The sequence below is a fragment of the Ruditapes philippinarum genome, unplaced genomic scaffold (assembly GCF_026571515.1).
Source record: "Ruditapes philippinarum isolate M1 unplaced genomic scaffold, ASM2657151v2 ctg1483_1_1_1_1, whole genome shotgun sequence".
Taxonomy (NCBI): domain Eukaryota; kingdom Metazoa; phylum Mollusca; class Bivalvia; order Venerida; family Veneridae; genus Ruditapes; species Ruditapes philippinarum.
Genome location: NW_026856964.1, coordinates 231,299 through 254,485, shown reverse-complemented (window position 1 = coordinate 254,485; position 23,187 = coordinate 231,299). Strand labels below are relative to the sequence as shown.

Here is a 23,187-nt window from a genome sequence, read left to right as displayed (position 1 = left end):
TGTGTTAGACTTGTCTGAAACAATTGCAAGTAAGAATCATTGGTAATGTCAAAAACCCAACTATGTATTTTATTCCAGTCCGATTGACTTAATTGAAAGCAAGTGTTCCATTTAGTCTGACAAGTTGGAATATCATCATTTTTATGTATATATTGTACATGTCTGATGTACCTTTAACATAAAGTAGTATAGGCTTTAGATAACAACATATAATGGGAGAAAAGGAAGCAATTTCATAATTATCACATAACTTTAAACTTAATATACTTCTGTATGTCTTGACAGCACTGGTAATTAATTCATAGTAAATGAAGTTTACTTTAACACCAAATCTTGCTTCCAATTCATTCCTTTCAAGGAAAGTACCATTCACATTCATAATATCTTTGATAAACCTTATACCTTTATCATACCATGTTTTTATGAAAATAGGTTTTATATCCATCAAAATATATTGGTTATAGAACAGAGGCATTTCTAACAACATTTCCATAGAAATAATCGGTATTTTTTCTACAAATTCTACATAAGCACCTAAACCCTCTTTCCAAAATGATTTTTTCAAAATATCATATATATATATGCTGTATATAACTTTCGACAATTAAACAGCTTCTTAATATCTAAAAAGTTATCTAACATTTATCACATTCAGATGATACAATTCTTCTTAACCACGAAAGTTTTAATCTTTTCATGTAAGCACATACATCAATCATTTTTAGACCACCATTTACATATTCCTTCACCAATACAGAAGATTTAATATTTGGTGGACCCTGCCATACAAAATCATAAAACATATAATTTATTTCCTTTAACATCTGAAAATTAGGATTTGGAAGTGACATAAACAAGTTAGTTAATAAAGGAAGTAACAGTTACTTTACAACAGTTATTCTACCAATAGGTGTTAAAGCCCTTCTTTTCCAACACTGGATATATTTTTTGATATTTTCAATTTTTTCAGTATAATTCAATGCTATCATTTTTTGTAAATCAACTTGAAAGTTAATACCAAGTAATCTAAATGATGTACTACCCCAAATTAATTTCCACCTAGTTTTTATTGATCTAATGCTATATTTTAAAGAGCCAATCCATATTACATGGGTTTTTTTTTTCAAAGTTAACACTTAATCCAGAAATAATAGAAAAATCATGTAAAATATTAAGCGTACAATTTAAAGACTGCTCAGATCCATCTAACAATAAAGAAGTATCATCAGCATACTGTGAAATCTTATATTCTGTTCCGTTGATATGTATACCTTTTATATTTTTATTAGTTCTTATTTTTATGGCTAATTTTTCGGCACATTAGATAAAAATATAAGGACTGATTTGGTCTCCTTGATGACGACCACGCCCTATTTTAAAAAAGTTGGACAAAAATCCATTCATTTGAACAGCAGTTTCAGTATTTGTATAAAAAAACATTGGGCCAAAATTAAAGAATTCAAAAGTCTTATTTATAAAATCAGAAGAAAGTGTATCAAATGCTTTTTTAAAGTCAATCATTACTGATAGTCCTGGCATTCATTTTTCTTCTAAATAATTCATTACATCGTAGACTAATCGTATATTCTCTCCGATAAATCTTCCTTTTAGAAATCCTGTTTGGTCTGATTCTATCAAACAATTTAAAACTGGCTTAAGTGCCCGTCTACACCTATCCAAGTCTTGAATGCAAGTATCATATTCTCTTGTATTGGATAGTGTAGACACCCTACTTGAATGAGTTTTAAAGAGAAATTATGTGACATCCAAGAAGATAATTCCTTGCAAGAAAGTTAGAACACGTTCTATTTTTCTACAAGTTTTTGGCTGTCAAGACACTGATAACACCGGTTTGACACAAAACATGTGCCCAGAAGGTGTGATAGTGTTGTTTTTTTATTATTTCTGACTTTTTCGTTACTGATTCAGTGTTCATGATCTGTAAATTTTAGTAAATGTAAACAATATATTGGTCTTGAGAGGAACAGATCAATACGAGCAAAAAAAATATAATGAAAAAAAAATCAATTTTTTTTAAGTAGTCAAAATGGATTTTAAATGATCTTGTTCATTTAGTGAATAACTTTCATCAAATAAAGAATTTGCATCAATTTATTAGCTCAAAAAATATTTTCTCACATTTTCCATTATTTTAAAAGAATGTACACAACTCCATTGTTTTTAGCTAATTGCATCATTTTCCCGCTTTTTATTCACATATTTTACAGAAACATGATAGTTTTGCAAACACAAAGGTATAAATCCTGGGCAATCTTAATTAGACATTCAAGTAAAAATTGTGCCTGATAAAATATTGAAAGGGCCATTTATTTAGCTTATCTAAATGTGACATGTAAGAAACTTGAATAGGTGTAGACACGGCCTAAGTCTTTGGCTAATGTACCTGAGGCTAGTCTTAAAGTATAATTCAATAAAGTTATTGGTCGCCAGTTTTTTAAATACTGTTTTGGTTGGTCTTCTTTCGGGATACAGGTAATTATACCTTGCCTTTGGGTAAGTGATAATTCACCTTTAATAAAAGAATAATTAATACTTCTGACAACAAAATGTCCAATTTGTTTCCAGAAAACTTTTAAAAAATGATGTAAAACCATCAGACCCTGGGCTTTTGTCATTTTTCATATTCTCAAGTGTTTCTGAAATTTCCTCAAAGGTAAAGAGACCTTCTAGCGAATCTGCTTGATTTCTGCTCAATTTTGGGACAGATATGTTGCCTAAGAACTCTTCCATATTAAAATCATCAGGGGAATCAGTTTTTGTGTAGAGTGTTTCATAAAATATTTCACTTTCTTTTAAAATTTCTGACTACTCATATATAATGGTACCATTAGTTTTTTCCAAAAAAGGAATGATTTTTGAAGTATAGTTATATTTTTCCACATAACAAAAGTATTTAGTTGGTGTTTCACCATTATCAATCCATTCTGCTCTAGAGCGTATGAAATTACCTTTAATTTTGTCTTGTCTTATAGTTTCCAATTCTTTTTGCAAGCTTAATAATCTAACATTTCCAGCATCATTTGAATTTTTTTCTAAATCTGTATTCTGTGATATTAAATCATCCTCTCTAGATTTGGTTTTCTTCTACTTAAAACTTGCATAAGAAATAGTTTTTCCTCTTATTTCCATCAACCAATAATAATGTTAATATGAATAAATAATCATATCTGAAAACTCTGCGACTATGATTTACAATGAAATTATACCTTTAGTGTATTAAAAAGGTTTTTTAATTTCCTGTAATTTTATTTTGTGATTATGCTTAAACGTGAATATTCTTTTTATATTTTGATTTCCGTGAATTAATTTTTCTTATATGAAGGCATGCAACTTAAAAATGATGATACATTCCATGAAAATGTTTAAAGATATAAAATATCTCATGACATTTGTTCATTTTACATTACACCTTTCATGCAGCAATCATAAAAATTCTTCATCGAAAGAAGTATGCAATCGTACCTTTATTACATACGAATGTATGTAATATTTTTCTTGTTATGGTACGTTTTCAATCAGTCTGTGAATTAATATGGAAATGTTTTCAATGTATATGGGGTAGAATGGAATTACAGAAATTAAAATGAAAGCATTGCTTTTGAATTACATTCTAGTGTATGAAAGACAAAATATCAGGTAACTTTTGGTGTGTTATACATTCTATAATAATATTATAAAGTAATTCTATTCCAAATATTGTTCATTCTAATATATAATTTTCATCATTTCAGTTTCCGAAGAATTGGACAAACTGATGAACAATTCAAAGAATAATCATTACTTTATTATTTAGCACTCGAATGAACATAAACTTTATGAGTTTCAGCAAAAGGTAAAACTATCATTTTGCAGACTGCCTTTTTTATCAATATATTTTCGTATATTGTTTGAAACGTAGAAGTGGTGTCGTAATAAGAGACCTAATAATATAACAAGAACTCAAAACTGATTTAAGGTTTGTATTTTTTTTTTAATATTTTAGTATCAAAATAATCACTATAAGATACAAATGTTTTAAAAGAATTAAGTAAATTTTCATGATAATCAGTAAAAATTATAATTGAACCATGTACCTATAATTATACCAGCAGATTCGTAAAGCACTTCTCTTTGATCTTCTTTGAATGCGGGCTGTTTAAATATTGTTGAATCATTTGTATAAAATACCATTTTTGTCCTCATGTTTACGGCAAACCTTGAAGATAAACAGAAATTATAAGTTGTTATTATATTTGTATTGTTATACAAAAAAATGTGAGCAAACATTGGTATGTATATCTACCACGTGAGATGAATAATTGTCATTTCCGTTAAGCCTGCTGGCTGCAACATATTCTACCGATGTGATTAGGGCATACCAAGACAAGCCGGCATTTCCATGACCATTATTTGCAGTGTTCGCCATTCTGACACTACATATTTTAAAACTTTCCCTAAATATAAAATGGTTTTGTCGATATTGAATGATGACCAAGTCCATTAGAGATGTTTATCATTGTAAGGTTTTATGATAACCTAAAATATTAAAATTCCGAAGAAAAAACAATTTTATTGATCAGCAATAACATCTACGTTCATTAAAGGAATCTTAAATATTAAATTATAATAAAGTTAATTCAGGTACACCTAGTAACGTAGCTATCACTTTGCACCAGATCACAATGTATAGAAAAGATAGCTGCAACAGAGCTCCCAAGGCTAAGTACAGATACAGGAACGGCGCATATGCTTTTGTCATTTGTAAACAAAATATGTCTCTCCAACACTTTTTCATCAACTGAAAACAACAACAAAATTGCATCACAAAAGATAACAATGAGAAAGTGTCTGACACCAATATTGATAGTGTCAATCATAGTAAGATCATTTGCAGAATTAACATTTGACACATTTATTTTTATAATTAAGTTATGTCTTGGGGTAACAAAGTTTTTGTTTGATTTAGAATATTGCCAACTTCATTCCTTAGACTGTTTTATAAATATCTTTTTTTTATTGCGAAAGTAAAAGAAAATGAAATATAACAGCAATTTTCTTAGTGCATGTATTACAATTTTGCAGATTATGTTTCTTTAAAATAAATAGTTCAAAACCTTGACTTGCAAATATTAAAGAACCTAATTATAATATTAATAATAGATAAAAATAGACAAAAAAGATAAACGCATGAAATTTTAGGGAACAAAAATGTATTAATTAATGTCAGAATCCACTGAGCTACATACTTGTGTTGGATTATCCGTAATATTGTTTTCTTTACAATACCTTCTCGGTATGAATTATGTACAGCGGGGAACAAAACTAAGAATGGCTAAGAATGACAGATTAAAACAATACCTGAAGTAACCACTTATATAAGCAAATTTTACAATTAGGTAAATGAGCATTGTCAGATGAATCTGTAAATATGTAAAATGGCATCGACAATTGGGTAGTGCAAGTCATTTTTTCTCTTCCAAGGATGATGGTAACAATGCATAATAAAGGAGATCCATCGAAAACAATGGCATCAAACTTGTGTTAACAAGGGGTAAGATTCTCCTTGTGGGGAACAACGATGAAAACAACATCTCTCACACTCTCGGTGTAATTTTATCTTTCCTTTCCGCCAAGACCATTATAGTGAAAGGTTAAGTGCTGAAAATTTAATACTGCTTAAATTAATGCTAGGAGGAGTAGGGGATGTTGGATAATTTCGTATTGCCAATGAATAATCTTAATCAAACCAAGTCTCAGTATAATGATCTCTTCTTTTCACAAATTTCTTTTGGCAGACCAAGCAGTATCAAATTCTTCAAATCACCGGAGAAAAAAATGCTGAATGACAAGAAAAATGAAAACATTACCTGTACAATTACGGCCGGAAATGAGGTCATAACCATCACTACAGAGGCACGTGAATCCAGCATCCATCTCCATATGTAGACATATTTGATCACATTCATTTACTTTCTTACACAATGCTTTTGAAAAACAAAAAAGCAAGTAACTTTAAATTTATATTACATTTATTACATTTTATGTTTACTATGTTGTTGAAAGTTCTTACACAATTGCCTCGCTGTGATAAATGACATTCTGTCAACTGTAGTTGTCCCCGGTTGTTGTTGAATGTGTCAATTGGCATAAAGGTCAAGTGGTAATATATACAGTTGTATTTACGTCGGGTAGTGTATACTCGTATGTCAAATTGTGTATACAGCAATTGGGGTATATGTAAAATGGTTTATACGTCTAGTGGTGTACATGTCAAGTGATGAATACTTCAAGTTGAGTATATGTGAAATGGTGTATATGTCAAATGGTGTATATGTCAAATGGTGTATATGTCAAATGGTGTATATGTCAAATGGTGTATATGTCAAATGGTGAATACGTCAACTGATTGATATGTCAATATATATGGAGTTTATGTCAAGGGGTGTAAATCTCAAGTGGTGAATAAGTCGTGTATATGTCATGTGGTGGATACGTCAAGTGGCGTATAAATCAAATGGTCTATATGTCAAGTGGTGTATATATCGTATATATCAAGTTTTGTATATGTCAAGTAGTGTATATGTCAAGCGGTGTTTATGTCAAATTGTGTAAACGTCAAGTGGTGTTTACGTCAAAAGGTGTATTAGCATTACGATTGGTTAGATAAAATATGTATGAGATAAAAGGCGTTAGAACTTGTAAGAAAAAGATCTTTTAAAACAATTATAAGAGTTCACTTTACCATCTGTCGGTTCTTCCTGAATTTCTGATGCATATGCCATCACATCGAAAAGTTTGGTCTTTTCAATTTCTATACTGGCTTGTATATGTTCGCCTTCATTATTTTCTTTCAGCGAAACGTACCCCGTTCTATTAAAATTTGGCACTGTATATATGAGTGAATCCTGAAATAATAAATGATGAAAGAGCTTAGAAATGAGCCGAATTGATGAGTTGATTGACAGACGCCGGACTGAAACTTCAAATATTTCATGTTTAGACTTTTCTAATCATATAAACATACTACAAAGGTCAGGGTGGGTTAGGCTTACGTTGCACCAATACTATCAAAGTCATATGACCTATGTTAAGCATTACTTTTAAAGGACATCACAGTAAAACAACGAAGCTCCCGGAACTGAATAGATAGCTTCCTCACATGAAGGAATCAAACGTTCCTGGAGTGAGTTGAACCCAAAGCGGTGGGTGGCAAGTATTTTAAAATCAACGCCCTTAAGCACTTTGTCAAAGATACTCTCCCCTCCCTTTATATTGCCATAGCTTTAGATTTTATAAAAAAAAACAACACAAAAGCACTCCACTGGGACAGAAGCTCTGTGTCAAATGCAAAGCAGCAACACTTATTGCTGAGACAAAGTTGTGTGTGTATAGAAAACAATCCGACATTAAGACTTTCAGCATCATGTAACACGTATTCGTCAATTGACCGATCAGTAACTTTCATATTGTAAGAAATGATTTACAGAACAATCGTATTTACTATTCATATTTGTGGTTATTAATGTAAACACTACATTTACCATATTCTTTTAAAATTACACAAAAATGTCAACCTCGTTTTACATTGGAGCGAAATCTTAAATAAGGACTTCATTTACAAGTGATGCCTTTGAATAAAGTATTCAGAATTTTTCGTTTTAGATACCCGAAATACTGCAATTCCATAGTAGTTTAGTTCTGGATGCGACACAAGTATTCGTCTGCCATTTCCATCAAAATCTGAATATTCAATAGTTCTTCTTTCTGGGTCACTCCAATACAATCTTTCCGCTGATTGGTCAATACATAGCGTTGTAGGCGTGATAATACTCTGCCAAATGATTGTTTTTCTTTCCTGACCAATCAGATTAGACCTTTCTATTTTTGGAGTATGGCCGGTGTCAGTCCAAAACAAAAAGCTGAAACAGTTTCTTTGGATACATTTCTATATATGTTTGCAATGTAGTAAAATGCTTTGGAGTCTTCATTAAAATGGTTTAAATGAAATAATGTTTATCAAAGTGTAACTTGTAAGTGAACATGTAGAAATAAAGATAACTAAATATTTTGCTATAATTGGGTTAAATTTTATATTTTACTATGAAAACAAAATCAATTGTTCACGTATATCATAGTTTGGGGACCTTTGTGTTGAAATTATGTCAGAGTTAAATTGTATACATATACATGTTCAGAGCGTTAACTTGGGTACAGGTATAAGTTATCCGCACTCCATAGCATGCTCACCGAATGACTCATTTTTTCTGGGGTGTACTTAATGTGACGACAGAGAACGAGATAACGAAAGAAATGTCATATTCAGATGCTCGTTCATATGGGGTTTCATAGTATGACAAAAAGGGACGTGATCTTATTTTTTGACTGTGATACAAAAGAGAGCAAAATCAAAACACTCGGTAATCTGTTATATCACATTCAGGGAATTAGCCCCGTCGTACAAATCAAATGACCTAGAGCTGTTTCATACCAACGTAAATTTCTACAACTACCGTTAAACATTGTGAACTCGATTAACGTCTTAAATGCTATGTCCGAAATACGGCGTTTAGACATCGTCGCTAATCTTGGTTGTCGTCCTTTCTAAGAAACGGACAGTTGTCAATGTAAACAAATATCTGTCATACAGTTTAACACTCCGATTAACTTAGAGAATGGAGACAACACTAAATGAATATAAGAGAATGTTGTTTTATTGTTGTTTTACCGATAAATACTCTACTCTTTACATTTTTGTGTGAATTGCATTTCTAATAAAGATATAGTGCCAGTATTTTATGAAGTTTTGTGCCTTCAAGAACGGTTTCTGATGTCTAGGTCTAAATGCGAACGATTAATCTTTTCCTACCGTCAATCTATAATCATTTTGGAATTTCTGAGGGTCGTGTATTGTCTGGAGTTTATAAATACTCAATGTTAAGCTTTGCTGATTGTGATCGATTAATTTATTTAAAACAATTGGTAAGTAACTATATTCATTCAACGTCAGCAGCCATCTTGGCCCTGAAATACCCTTGATTTTGTTACTATAAATAGAAGCATAGGTATTAATAAACAATAATCATTATATAACAGCCGATCTTGATATTCCGGTATATATTACTAATTCAGCCCAATTTGACATCGAAAAATATGTCCATGAAATTAATAAAAAAAAAACCCTATTTCAGTCTTAAAGTAAACCATTTCAAAGTATTTCCTTTTTTTTCTCTGAAGAAGTATGTTAATCCCTAAGAATAATATTGTTTCAGTTTATAGGAGCTAATAAATTCGTTACTTCGAATGCATAAAGCTATTTGACACACATTGATATAAGTATTTCCATTTTATCACGTGATTACATTGATTTCTGTTGATAAGATTATGACCTGATAAATTTAGCTTTCTCAGTCCCCCTCAGCTTAATCATACACCTCATCAATACATATTGAAATAAAATAAAGAGAATGGAATATTTAACCTCTTGCTAGTTTTAAATATTAAACTGATAAAATTTAAAACGAATATATTGACTAAACACATTTCGGGCTATATGTTAAAGATATGACCCTCGGCATATTACTGCGTGCAACATGACCTGGCATATTTTTTTTTATTTTATTTGAAATTTAAAAATAAAACGCATATTAAAAGTGCAAATATGATAAATAGTATACCAAAAAAGTGTCTGTCTTATATTATAAAATTTATCAGGCTCGGTACGAGACAAATAAAGGTTTGGCTGAGACTTGACCTTCTTTTTTTTCTTAGCCTTGTCTGATAAATATTGTAATATCCGACACTAGCAAGGTATTCTATATAACTTGACAAACGCGGCATTTAAATAAATGGTTAGATAAAGACTATTGGGGTTATTTTTTGCAAAACTGACTGTCAGAAACTTTCAAATTTAGGCCTTCTTATAGGGTGTCCGAATATGAATAATCCGGAATTCTTGTAAACAAAGCGCTGTTAAAGCGCTGTAATATAAGTTTAGATATGTAACAATTACTATCTTTCCGGGTGTACAACTATCCCTGTAGGCTTCTCTATGAACTCGTCCACAACAACCCTGAAATTTTGATCAGCTGAATTTATTTGATTAATGTTCTCTGGTAAATGTTTCATAGCTATCCAACCGAAACCTGCGTCCGTCCAATACACGTTCCGACCTAACCAGTCTATCGCAAGATGTCCAATGTCTGCAATAAAAGACTAAAAAATCAAATTTCAAAATAATATGTTCACATTAATTTACCCTTTGAACATACGTTTCTATTGTTCTATATGTAGTAGATAGAATAAAGATTTTGATCCCGTGTTGATAGAAATCATTACAAAGTACATGTTCGTGAAATTTAAAAAGAAATGTTCAAATATTGTGAAAGTTTGGACTCTACAGGTAAAACACATAAAAGCAACGCTATACCTTTTAGAATATATACTATTTGTCTCAAAGGCACATTATGCCTAAAGAAATGATTTTTTACTTCTAAAGAACGGTCAAACATGAGACGTGTACCGTTAAAAAAATGGTTTTAAAGCTTTTTAGACATTTTTTTACCTGAGAAAAGTAGCTCTAATTATGTAATTACTAGACATAAAAGTAGCAAAATGTAAATAAAGTAGTATTTTGACTTCCATACAAAATACACAATCACTATAACTGTACAAAATATAAAAAGCACCAGAAGAAACAGATTATTGGCCAATGAGCAACTGTTTTTGAAACTGTAGAAGTACATCAAAAACACAATGCTATAGAGAAATAAAAAGCATTACTGAGGCATAATGGGCCTTTAAGATCACAAATTTGCCGTGAGACATGTACATATTTGGAGCATTCTCTAGTATATTTAATATATAAAACATGTATTTGTAGCTTTTCAACGGTTTTTATATCGAATCATATGTTTTCTAAAGTCTTACATAAATTTGATAAATACAACTTACATACAATTTTACACTTACGCCTAATTCTGTAATTTTAACTGAAAATATCATAGGAACCTTACCTTTAGAGATACCTACATGAAAGTATGTTATCCTATAAACTTCAAGATCAAAGAGTGCAATCGCATAAAAGTCCTTTTCGGAGTTAATGGTAACAAGATGTCGAGTTGGTATATCCACGGCAATGCCATGACTTGGATTTGCGCCTTCAATGTCAACACTGTGAATTGACTGTATGATACAATAAAAAAAGTTTCCTAAGACAAATGGACTACAGATGAATTTTATTTCGTATGTTTGGGTGTTCAGAATTACAAGGGACAACAACGTTCACAAACAGTAAGCATCTTACATTGTTTCTCACAGAAAAAGTCACCCAGTGGTCACCGAATGACACTGTTATTCATCTTTTGCTCTTGAATTAGCTTCACCTCGAACGTTCAATAGACATTTTAATTAAACAATAATATATACTTATAACTATATATGTTACGAATGTGATACTTAATTTCCATTCAAATGTACAAAATGGAACTCTTTTAATTTCTGTTAAATATCGATAACCATCTTTTGCTCTTGAATGTGCTTTTCCTCGAACTTTCAAAAAGCATTTTAATAACACAATAAAATATGCTTTATAATAACATATATATTACGAATGTGATACTAAATTTCCATTCACACTGATAAAATTGGAACCGTTAACTTCCATGAAAACAAGCAAAAGTTGTGTTTTGTATTTCCTTATAATTGTGTGTGTGCGTGCACGCGCACGTGCGTGCGTGTGTGTGTGTGTGTATGTGTTTTATCTTTGCCTATTCATACAATAAAACAATTATTTACTAGCAAGCCATTGAATATGACATGATATTCAACCGCAAAATAACATATTGACCTCGGCTTTAGTCTCGATGAATATATTATATTTCGGTGAATATCACATCATATTCAATGGCTTAAGTCAATAATTTTACAATATTACAAATGTAATAATAAATTTCCATTCAAATCGGCACAATAGAACCGTTCACATTTTCTATTAAACATTTTTGTAAATTTTTGTTTAGCCCTAAAATACTGATGCAGTGTCACGCTCTTTCTGGAGTGCCATTCAAAGAAAGTCATTATTTGACAGATAATAATTACACATAGTGAAAAGGTCATCATGAGAGCATATCAATCGATCTTTTATTACTATTTGAATATAAAGCATAACATCATATTAAAATGACTTTTGAACTTTCGATCTATTATCGCTTTTTAAATATAGAAAATAGCATTTTATATCATGTTTGCTTACTCTTTTGATAATTTACCCAATGTATAAAGCATTCTATAGCTTGCACCAGCTTCTTTATATATATTTCAATGCATCTTATATGTTTTAGGCATTATGCCATTCAAATGTTGAAACTACTTTTTGCGCTTGGAATGTTACATATGCAGCTTGTAGTTCATCGATTTGCAAGGAAAAAGTTATCGACAGGTTGTTTAAAACTGGTCTCATTGCACATAAAAAGTAAATATATTCAGAAATGCCAAAATGATTCACTGTTCTGCATCGTTATAGTTAATACAATAACAGATATAATATTAAGAATAGAGATTTTAATAAAAATATAATCGATATAAGTTTATCCTCAGTTCAAATCATACTGCAAATGGCATTATATTGTTAAAATTTAGATGCTTTACCGCTTTACCTTAGTGTGACCCACCCTCAACATTTTTCTTCAACCACCCCTAATCTTTTACTCCACACCCACCTATTTTCTGCCTCAATCATCACTTTTTGTCTCGGTCTGCTAGTGTGTGTGGTGATATGAAGTGTTATTTCTTCTCAATATGCATATTCGTTAAAGAAATGATCAGTATTAAATTCCGAGTAATTCTCCTACCTGCCCAAATTCCAGCGGGGTGATTTTGGCCTCTGTCCACTCCTGTAGTCGTGTACTAAAATAGAGATGACCATCACGTGCTACCCACAGGACACTGTTGTTGAGAATAGCTAAAAAAATAATACGATGAACGTTACACTTTCTTGATTGCATGATAAAGAGAGATGGAAGCTTACTGACAATTCACGACAGGAACTTGAAAACGATTAAAATTATATCAATGAAAATTGAATGCTAGCTAGATATTTTCCGCTTTTGCGATATATCAAAGACCCCGTCTGTAATTGAACCTACAGACACTGTGAGGCTAGTGAACGGAGTCATAAAGCAATGGAAGCCCCCCTAACACACAAGTTATGAAATGATCTATGTTTAAATTGTGGTGCATGCAGTGTTAGAAATGCATTTTATAAACTTTTACGGGTTACATTGATGTTTAAAGACAGTTATTTGCTATATAACATTCTTGCGACGCGTGATTTTTACATGATGATGCAGCAGCAGTTTGTTCTTGACCATATAACCTGTCACCATTCCTCAAAAAGTAATAATATTCATTTATGAAGCTATGTTTTGATGGACTTAGATAAGCAATAATAAAGATTTTATTTAATAGGAGTTCTCATTTAAACAACAATATATCTTCCATGAGGTCGACAACAAGTAACTATGTAAACTGAATATATTCAATCTATTGAAATACATAAATGGTACATACATGAGTCTATCAATTTGAATACAGCGATGTGTGATTACATCTTAATGATAACGGATAAAAATTTGAATATACGTGAACCCTACAAAATATTTGTAAATGCATAAGCTTGTTCATTAAAAGGATTATCAAAAACATATAAAATGAAATCACAATGACGACGACGACAAAAAAGGAGAATGAATTGGTGGTGGTTTTGGTTGTGGTGGTGGTGATATTGATGATGATGATAATGATAATGATGATGATGATGAAGAAGAAAAAGAAGAAGAAAAAGATGATGATGATGACGTTGTTGATGTTATGATGACGATGATGATCATGATGATGATGCAAGTATAACTTGATATGATATTAGTGATAATTATGGTGTTAGTTTTGATATAACTTCCAATGCTAGTACTAAAAAAACGGAGTGGCTGCGCTAAATTTCGATAATTTGCCCTTAACTACTGTGGGTTCAAATACCACCAGGAGGATATAAATATGGCTAACAACTAGCTAATAACATATAGGCAACATCCGTGTTTCTAGGCCCTTGAAACAATGAACCAGAACGTCTGACCTACTTCCACCAAAATTTTTATAAAGTCGGCATATTGCTCTTCACAGTTTGGTGTGAAAAAAGCAGATGTTATATAACTTATTGTTTATCTTAATCATTCGGTGATATGATTGACAAGTACACCTCACAGGAAAAAGTAGCCCCTAGATTAAAATGTTGATTTAAAATAGATATTCAAAAGTTATCTTAATACCTCCCTGGCCTTGACATGAAACAACTAACATAAAGATGACAATACAGTCACTGGCCGACATATTTCCCTCTCTGGTTCGCATGCCCTGAAATTATAAAAACCTAGGTAAATTTAAGTTGTAATGTGATATTTCTGATTCATCGTTAACACTTTCATCACAATGAACAAATATAACCTGATACATGGGTATAGAAGGTTTTAATGTAATGTAATTTTCTTACATCTGATTGGCTATCACGTTATAACAAACTTGAGGGTGCAACGTTACTTTATAAAAACAGTTTCTCAAAGTTTATTTACTTTCTTCAGTTTATCTCTTTTGATTATGTTAACATAATACTATTCCATTCGTCATTTCGATGGATAACGAAATCGCTGCGCCATGCCTGCCTTTACAATTTGATATGTATACTTTCTTGCGCCCTTTTCGGCAGTCTTTGGATAAGAACTTTAAAATGAAATAATAGCAGAAAAGGTCCGATTGTGTCATGCGCTTTTAAGCAGATATTTTATCCGTAACTGTACCTTATTAGTTTGTTTTTTGTTTGAAATAACTGACTGTGTCGTAGGAAAGAGATATCAAACCACTCGAATGGCAATAAACGAAAAAACAATGAAATACAAAACTTTATACCAAGTAAAAACAGAATTGTATTATGACATCTTTTCAATATTTTTGAATATTTCTTCATCATGCAACTATCTTTAATCAGTTTCTCAAATACCATATGAGGAAACATGGTTTGTACTAAACACAGCTTGAGTCAACTAGGTTGAGTGGTAGACCATAATAATAATTAACAATAAAATACATATAAACACTTATTTCTTAGCTTTTTTAAAAATTGAAATGTATATTGTATGCACATGCAAGATCAGAAAAAAATTCGCTCATTTAATTGCATAGTTGCCGCCTATCTCATTTAATTTCGAAAGATTGATTGTTTTATCTCTTATATAATGGTTAATCGATTCAATTAATATTTATTGCTGATGGCACTTTATTGATTTCATAGAACTGTTAAACCAATTGTATCCATGCATGAAGTAATGAACGGAATAATATAATATAACATATTATCATATGATCTAAATATAGCTGAAATCTTATTGGTCCAAACAGTAGTCAACAGAACTTTTTATAAAATCATATTCACTTTTTTGTTTTAATTGGCTTTTACGTCACATCGACACAGTATCAGTCATATCGCGACGTTCCAGCTTTACTTGTGGAGGAAGACTTCAGGTGCCCTTCCGTGCATTATTTCAGGCACGAACGGGCACCTGAGTAGAACCACCGACGTTCCGTAAGCTAGCTGGATAGCTTCCTCACATGAAAGAATCCAAAGTCCCTGTCGGGATTCGAACCCACAGCGGTGAGGAGCAAGTGGTTTGAAGTCAACGACCTTAGCCACGCTTGCCCCCGTATCATATTCACTGGGTGTAGTATCATATTCAGTCTGAATTGGATTTTTCAAGTCTAAAAATAGATTGTGACTCATATGTAATGATCATAATTGAAATTACGCGTGATAATTAAAAAAATAATTGTTGCTTTTTGTTCTTTATGGTATATTTCTCGATTAAAATATCATTACTTTACTATTATACTTAAAGGCTACACCGCAATGATGAGAATAAACCTGAATTATTTTTGAATGCGCAGCGTTCGCGTAGCCGTTGCACGCCTAACATGTGCGTCTTTTTTCCCACGCTTCATCGAGGCAAAACTTTATGCATGTATATAAGGTTGTACTTTTTGTGATTTTGTTCTTGACCTATTCATATAATAAAACAATTATTGACTTGTGAGCCATTGAATATGATGTGATATTCACCGGCAGAAAGTCATATTGACCTCGGCTATCCAACCAACGAATTCAATAGACTAAGTGATAAAAACATACGATTATAATATTCTGTTTATCACATCAAAAATAAGTGCAGTTTACAGACAAAAATAACATGTTTATACTGAGTATAATGATTAAACTTAAGGACGTATTCTGGAGTCATAATGAAGAAAAAACGCTCTAAACTTTCAATGAGAGAAATACATTCACCGTTCTCGTTTTCATGTTTGTCTGGCCCTGAATTTTTTTTATGTTATGCTTATTTCATAGGCGGATAATGCGAAAAGTAGATACGATCTATTTTCCTCGTTTCTTTAGCTTACATCGTCTTTAGTATTTGTTGTTAGCAAAGACTCTTTTCATTTAATTTAATGGATGATAAATGGTTTCAAAAATGGTATATGGTTTCAAAAGCGGTATACTTCTAAAGAATATAAAGTACCTCTTATGAAATTGGAAAGAAAGGTTTCAGAAATATTAAATGGAATTGAATTTTTTGGTTTTTTTTATTAAATATGCAAGGATATACTGAAAAACATAACAAGAGGGGAAAAGATTTTTCAGCCGTTTGCATATTCAGTTATCTGCCCTTAAAACAACTCAAATTAATAAAAAAGGGCAGAAAATTACATCGGTGACCTCTAAGTTGTTTTTCGCGTGAAATGTTTCTGTTATCATTTCTAAAATCATGTCAATATTATAGAATAAAATTATTATATTGAATATCTTTAATTCTGCCTATATGTGTTTATAATACTGCACTTGTGCAACGTCGATTTGCATTTGATAATAGATCTATATAAACGTCACGATTATCCAATGAAAAGCGACGTTAGAAACGTGTAGTATTATAAAGATTTATGTTTATGGATGAAGAAGTCCCTCTTATTGTTTTTAACAAGGAAGTGTGCTGTATTATAAATTCGTTAAAAACATTCCTGACGGGTTATATGATCGTATATAAACAGTTATTTGCAATATAACCCATGCCTAGCAGCTCGGGTTATAAATTTCCAAACAACCGTTAAAATTTGGCCATACAACCTGTCAAAAAATCTTTTTAACTAATAATAATTATGATACTCTCGAAAACGCAATAGACATATGTTTGACTGAATATTTGTATAACTCATATGCCTTGATGTAAAAATGCTATATACTATAATAATTATATCGTTTCAGACACCAAATAAAAAACATTGTCTGCGGTCAAAGTAAGAAAAGGTTGTACTTGATTGAAAATTGCGTTATATGTCAAGTTAAACCATCACAATTGACATTTATGCTTGCGGGTCCACCGCATTACGTTGCACACGAATCCAGCCTTATCTGCGTAATAATGTTTGGTTGTCATTCTTTTTATAAAAAGGCAAGAACAATTTCCAATATTTCCAAAATATGGTTGTTTTGTGCAAGAATCAACCATACGATGTGATGCCTGTATATTTAGGGGTCGTTTTGCACACATTTTTTAAGTATTCTGACCACAATTAGGCAAATGTGGAGTCCCCTCGTCAAATTGTATGGGAGTGTTTGCATAAATGAGAATGAATTGCACCGTGTGCGTGTATCAGTTGAAAGAATACTCTCCTGTCTTACTAGATGTTTTCATTAAAACATTAAAAACATAAAGTTAAATCCAACCATTTACTTACCGACAACAGCAGATGACATTAACTTAATTTAAATTTATAATAATTGTTAAATGATGTCAACCGTACGATGTGATGCCGGTGTATTTAGGGGTCGTTTTGCACACATTTTTACGTGTTTTGACCATAATTAGGCAAAAGTGGAGTATGTCGAATATGTGACTTAATGGTTAAGTTTATTTGAATCTTATTTTAAAAAGTTTTGTACTTTAATAGACAAAGAAAGATGAGCTCAAATAAACATTGACATTTTTTTCATCCGCCACTTCTGAGAAAGCTATGGCCAGTATAGTAATTTAGTGTCATCAGAAAAATAAAAAGAAATGTCGTTTAAGTGTCACGATTACTATTTTGCATTAACCATTTATCGAATATCTTCATTTAACTTTATTGGTAAGGTTTATTTGAAAAATAATTTAAAAGTTTGTACTTAAATGGACAAAGAAAGATGAGCTCAAATCAACAAATTGTGTGTTCATTTTGAACATTTGTTTTCGTCTGCTATGTTTGACTTTTTATGGCACAAAATACACTAAGAATAGCTTTTCGTTAACAATTATTATAAATTAAGTTAATGTCGTCTGTTTTCATTGCATGCTGTAAAGTGAGGTTCTGAACTAAATTGAATATATAAATGTTTCGATGAAACGAATCAACTGCAATATTCGAGAAAATAATGACTGAGAACACCTAGTCATGACATTAGCGTTCGAGAATATATAAAGTGTTTTTGAATACATTACCAAAATCGTTAAGAATATATCAAGAAAAACATGATCATTATGTAAAAATTTACTTGAAAATATATCTTTTCCTTTGATTTTCTTGAAATATGTTGGCATTTTAATCATACAGCTTTAAACATATGAAGCAATCAAGAGCAAATTTCCGAAAATATATCACGCTTGTGAAAAACAATCAGTTAAGAATCTTTTTACATTACGATTTTAAGAAGATTTGTATTAAATATTTGCATCAAAAACATGGTATGGCGGTTCGCGTGAGTAAGATCTAAGAATGTTTAGAAATGAAATCATAGATTTTGTTTGTCTGATTTTTACATTTGCTTATGTAAATGAGTTCAAAACGCACTTCAGCTAATGAAACGCGACCTGTTTGAATTTTAGCACGGCATGCAGAGTGTGTACAATTTTGAGATCTTTAGGTTGCAAGTCCTGTGTCCAGAGCATGAATGATCTGGAACAGACCATAGGTCTTATTCATACAACATATACGGATTGAGAAGAAACCATGCAGTTTTATTTGCGAATTCATTTAAAACATTATTTTAAGCTACATAGTAAGTCCCTGTTTAAATTTGGAAAATATATTTCACATTTCGTTTCAGCCTTTAATGGAAATATGTAATAAATGTTATTCTTCCGTCAATATTTTGACAGAAGAAATACGGAACTTATCCCTTTTCAATTATTTGTTACTAAAATGTACCACATTTATATAATCATTCGTGTAGATTTTCTTTGTTTGTTTTAGCATAATAAAGCATAACTTTTAACAATTTTATCGTTTAGTAAACTTTTAATCTCAAATAATTTCTGCTTTTAAAGACTCCGTTAAAACTTAAAATCTAGAATGATTTAGGCCTGAGTTATATTTTCCGACGACAAAATTTTCAAAAAAAAAGTTTTACTAAATTAATGTACAATATCAATATAAACATAGATGCTATATAATTATCAAATTCCTACCTTTAAATATATATACGCACAAAAATCCTTATTCACAAAGATAGGTTTATTTAATCTAAAAATTCAAATCGCGATATTCATTTTACATTTGTAGTTAAGTGTCCAGGATTTATCATGTTTATTTTTCAGCCAATGAAATCGCTGTATTTCTTTAAGAATAATCTGTGTAATTATTTTCTTAGAAAAACAAAATTCGACACTCTCAAATTCCGTTAATAGTCATCTTCTCCCCTTTTTAATAGTGATTCATAGAATCCCTTTCGTAAACTAAATGACGCAATAAAGTGATTATTAGTGAAGCCAAATAAAACATGCCAAAAAAAAAGTCGCTATTGCTCTTGTCGAAGTTTCATTTTTTTGTAGAACAGCGTGAATAAACACTTTCAAATACGTAGCAAGCTTTTATCATTTCTATAGCTCTTCTGTTTTGTTATTTGTCAGTTAAATTAATTGTAATCTGATATTTTTTCTTCCTCGTCGAGATTTAATAAACCTAGTAAGATTGATACAAGCCGTCAAAAACACCTGCATTACAAATAATTTTCGTCTGCTATGGGAGCGTATTATTTTTTTCTTACACGTTTATCTAAATAATTCGTAAAAAGCGAGCCGACATATATATTTATTACACTATTTTGTTAAAAATACATATAATATACTGAAATATTAATCTTGTGTGTGTTCGAACGTGCGTGCATGTATGTGCGCATGCGTGTTTGTCCTTGATTTGTTTTGTGCTCCACGTATTAATCTTTGATGGTCAAATTTGACTTGATTTTGTCGGAGTTTATCTTCATGTTTTCTTATGTTGTGCCTTCCATGACACTATCATAAGTTGAGTATTTCTGATTCGAGAATTCTTAGTTTGTTATCATGCACGTATGGACGGATGGACACTTTTATCAAAGCTCGTATCTTCTTGTGTGCTGCTGTGTGTATATTGTACTTTTTTACGTCTGGACATGCATTCTTAATAAAAATGTTTGTTTTCACGGCTATATGTGTCTTATACGTGCATGAACGTATGGGAAACTATATGCTTTCTAAAATACGGACATGTTCCAGTATACGTTTTTAATTTAATGATGCATCAGTAACATCAACCAATTTCATTTCCATTTAGAGAAACGCGTTTTCAATTTACTTAAATAAGAAATATATATGTTATAAACAAGCACCTGTGTAATTACATATCAAAATATCATAAACCGTATTTTTATAACAAGTTTATATTTTATTAAATAAAATCGGGATTGTAGTTATCTTTCTTTGCACGCATTTTAAACATCATTTTACTATTAGAAATGTTGGTGAAATATGTTATAGAAAGAGCATCGAACACGAGGCTATTTGATTTGAACATGGGAGTGTATTAATCGGATTGCAAAGTCTTTTGATGTTTTTCCTCTTTTAAATGAAAGGTTATAAATCTTTGTAAAAAATGATATACTTTTAATTGATTTCTTGACACAGCCGTCATATAGGGGCATATTCCGGAAATTTACTCACGAATGTGTGACATGTTTAAAGTTGCTGCTTAAAATGCAAAATATTTCAAGAAAAAATTATGAAGATTTTAATAAAAGAAACACTTTTCAACATCTAAGTCATAATTTACATGTTACAGGAGATTAAATACTAAATTTCCTTGTACTTATCACAATATTTCTACTACGTGACTTATGCAGTACGGACTAATTTTGCATATTTTGATTTAAGTTAAACATGATGAACACTGTATATACCGTATAAGTGTTTTTTTCTGCGGCCTCAAATTCTTCGTTTTTTCCAAATTTTGGCATGTTTTTTTTTCTTCGGACATTATTTCTGCGGCATTCTTTGAACAAAACGTGATTTAAATTGTTCGACTCGTCTTACCAAAGTATAAGTCATATTACTCTACTTATTATTTTTGCATGGACACATTCACATTTGTTAATCGCCGTCACCGCAAAACTATATAGTAATTACAAGCAATTAAACTGTTTGCTTGCAAAAAAATGTAATACGCAAAACGGAGTGCATCAGCATGAAACGACCTGTGAAAAATATACCCCGGTAGTATCTTTTACTAATAAAATTGATAGAAGTTTACCGCAAACCAGATGACAATTAAAGTATGCGACGATTATTCATCAGTATCAGGGTTAAAATGGTTTGAAATATCTTCTTTTTTAAATTAGCATAATTAACAATAAGTACATCCTCACAAACGCAGATTGCATACTAAGCCGACAGCAAATTTATACAACTTGAAAACCGCTAACCGTTATAATCCGTTAGTCGTTATTACAGGTCCTAATGTAGGACACATATAGCAGCACGTTAAATACATTATCATTGAGTACAAATTGAATTGAAAATATATCTTTTCCTTTGATTTTCTTGAAAAATGTTGGCATTTTAATCATACAGCTTTAAACAAATCAAGCATTCAAGAGCAATTGTCTCAAAATATATTTTACGCTTTGGAAAATCAACTAATTAAGAATCTTTTTACATTACGATTTTAAGAAGATTTGTAAATATTTCATTTAATTTGCAATAAAAACATGGTATTGCGGTTCACGGTAGTAAGATCTAAGAATGTTTATAAATGAAATCATAGATTCTGTTTGTCTGATAATTGCATGGGACCTGTTTGAATTTTAGCGCGGCATGCAGAGTGTGTGCAATTTTGAGATCTTGAGGTTGCAAGTCCTGTGTCCAGCGCTTGAATGATCTGGAATAGACCATAGGTCTTATTCATACAACATTGAGAAGATACCATGCAGTTTTATTGTAACCTGATATTTATATTTTTGTCGTCCATAAACATTTTCCGTATGATACAAGCGTTAAAAACACCTGCATTACCAAAAATGTTCGTCTGCTATAAGAGCGGATTTTTTTCTCAGAAGTAAAATTAAATAGTTCTTACGAAGAGAGACAACATAAAGATTTAAAATTTATTATACTGTTTTGTTAATGAGACAGATATTATTCTTGCTTTCTTGTTGTTGTTTTTTGTTTGTTTTGTTTTTCTGTTGTTTTTTTTTGTCCTTGTTTTGTTTCGTGCTCCACATAGTGATTTTCCTTGGTCAAATTTGACTTGGTTTTGTCTGAGTTTGTCTGGGGTTCTCTTAATTTGTGCTTACCATGACACAATAATAAGTTGATTATCGAGTATTTCTGATTCGAGAATTCTTAGTTTGTAATCATGCACGCGCGCACTGGACAAGCATTTATAATGTTTGTTTTCACGTATCTTATACGTGCATGAACGTATTGGGAAACAATATGATTTCTGAAATACGGGAATTTTGTGTGGGCAGGTGTGAAGGATTCTGTTGTGCGACAAAATACAACGTTCAGCATGACGACACCTCTTCAGAAAACAGAAGAGGTCTTATTATCCATCACGTTTGTCTTTTGGCAGAACTGTATTTCACGTGTTCAAAAAAAATTAGAAAAAACCAGTACTGGGAGCTAGACATCGCAGTTGATGTGGAAGTAGAATGGATTGAATGGCACTCTAGTGACGAGTAAACCGACACGGTGGAGAGAGTGAAGACCTTTTGGCAGGCTCGGAATCATCGGAATGAAGTTGATGTTTTCTGGTTTTACAATGTTGTAATGAAATAAACATAATTGTTATGAAATAAAGAAAGAA

General features: G+C 31.3%; 2 protein-coding genes across 4 annotated transcripts in view; both read right to left on the bottom strand.

The window, feature by feature from the left end:
* Positions 1-23,187, bottom strand: part of LOC132748290 (low-density lipoprotein receptor-related protein 4-like) — a 48,476-nt gene that overhangs the window by 9,080 nt on the left and 16,209 nt on the right. The window contains exon 2 of the mRNA XM_060737859.1: positions 4,095-4,216. Within this exon, the coding sequence (XP_060593842.1) occupies positions 4,095-4,203 (109 nt within the window). The 5' untranslated portion in view covers positions 4,204-4,216. The remainder of the gene's footprint in view (positions 1-4,094; positions 4,217-23,187) is intronic.
* LOC132748291 (low-density lipoprotein receptor-related protein 4-like) overlaps positions 4,623-23,187 on the bottom strand; it is a 48,252-nt gene continuing 29,687 nt past the window's right edge. For 2 of the 3 annotated variants that reach the window (XM_060737862.1, XM_060737861.1), the window contains exons 6-9: positions 7,667-7,919; positions 6,743-6,905; positions 5,868-5,984; positions 4,623-4,798 (exon numbers count right to left, since the gene is read on the bottom strand). In XM_060737862.1, coding sequence (XP_060593845.1) covers positions 4,638-4,798; positions 5,868-5,984; positions 6,743-6,905; positions 7,667-7,919 — 694 coding nt within the window. In that variant the 3' untranslated portion in view covers positions 4,623-4,637. Of the gene's footprint in view, positions 4,799-5,867; positions 5,985-6,742; positions 6,906-7,666; positions 7,920-10,009; positions 10,200-11,012; positions 11,182-12,848; positions 12,959-14,321; positions 14,407-19,535; positions 19,895-23,187 lie in introns of those variants that run through there. The other variant, XM_060737860.1, reaches the window with a different exon arrangement.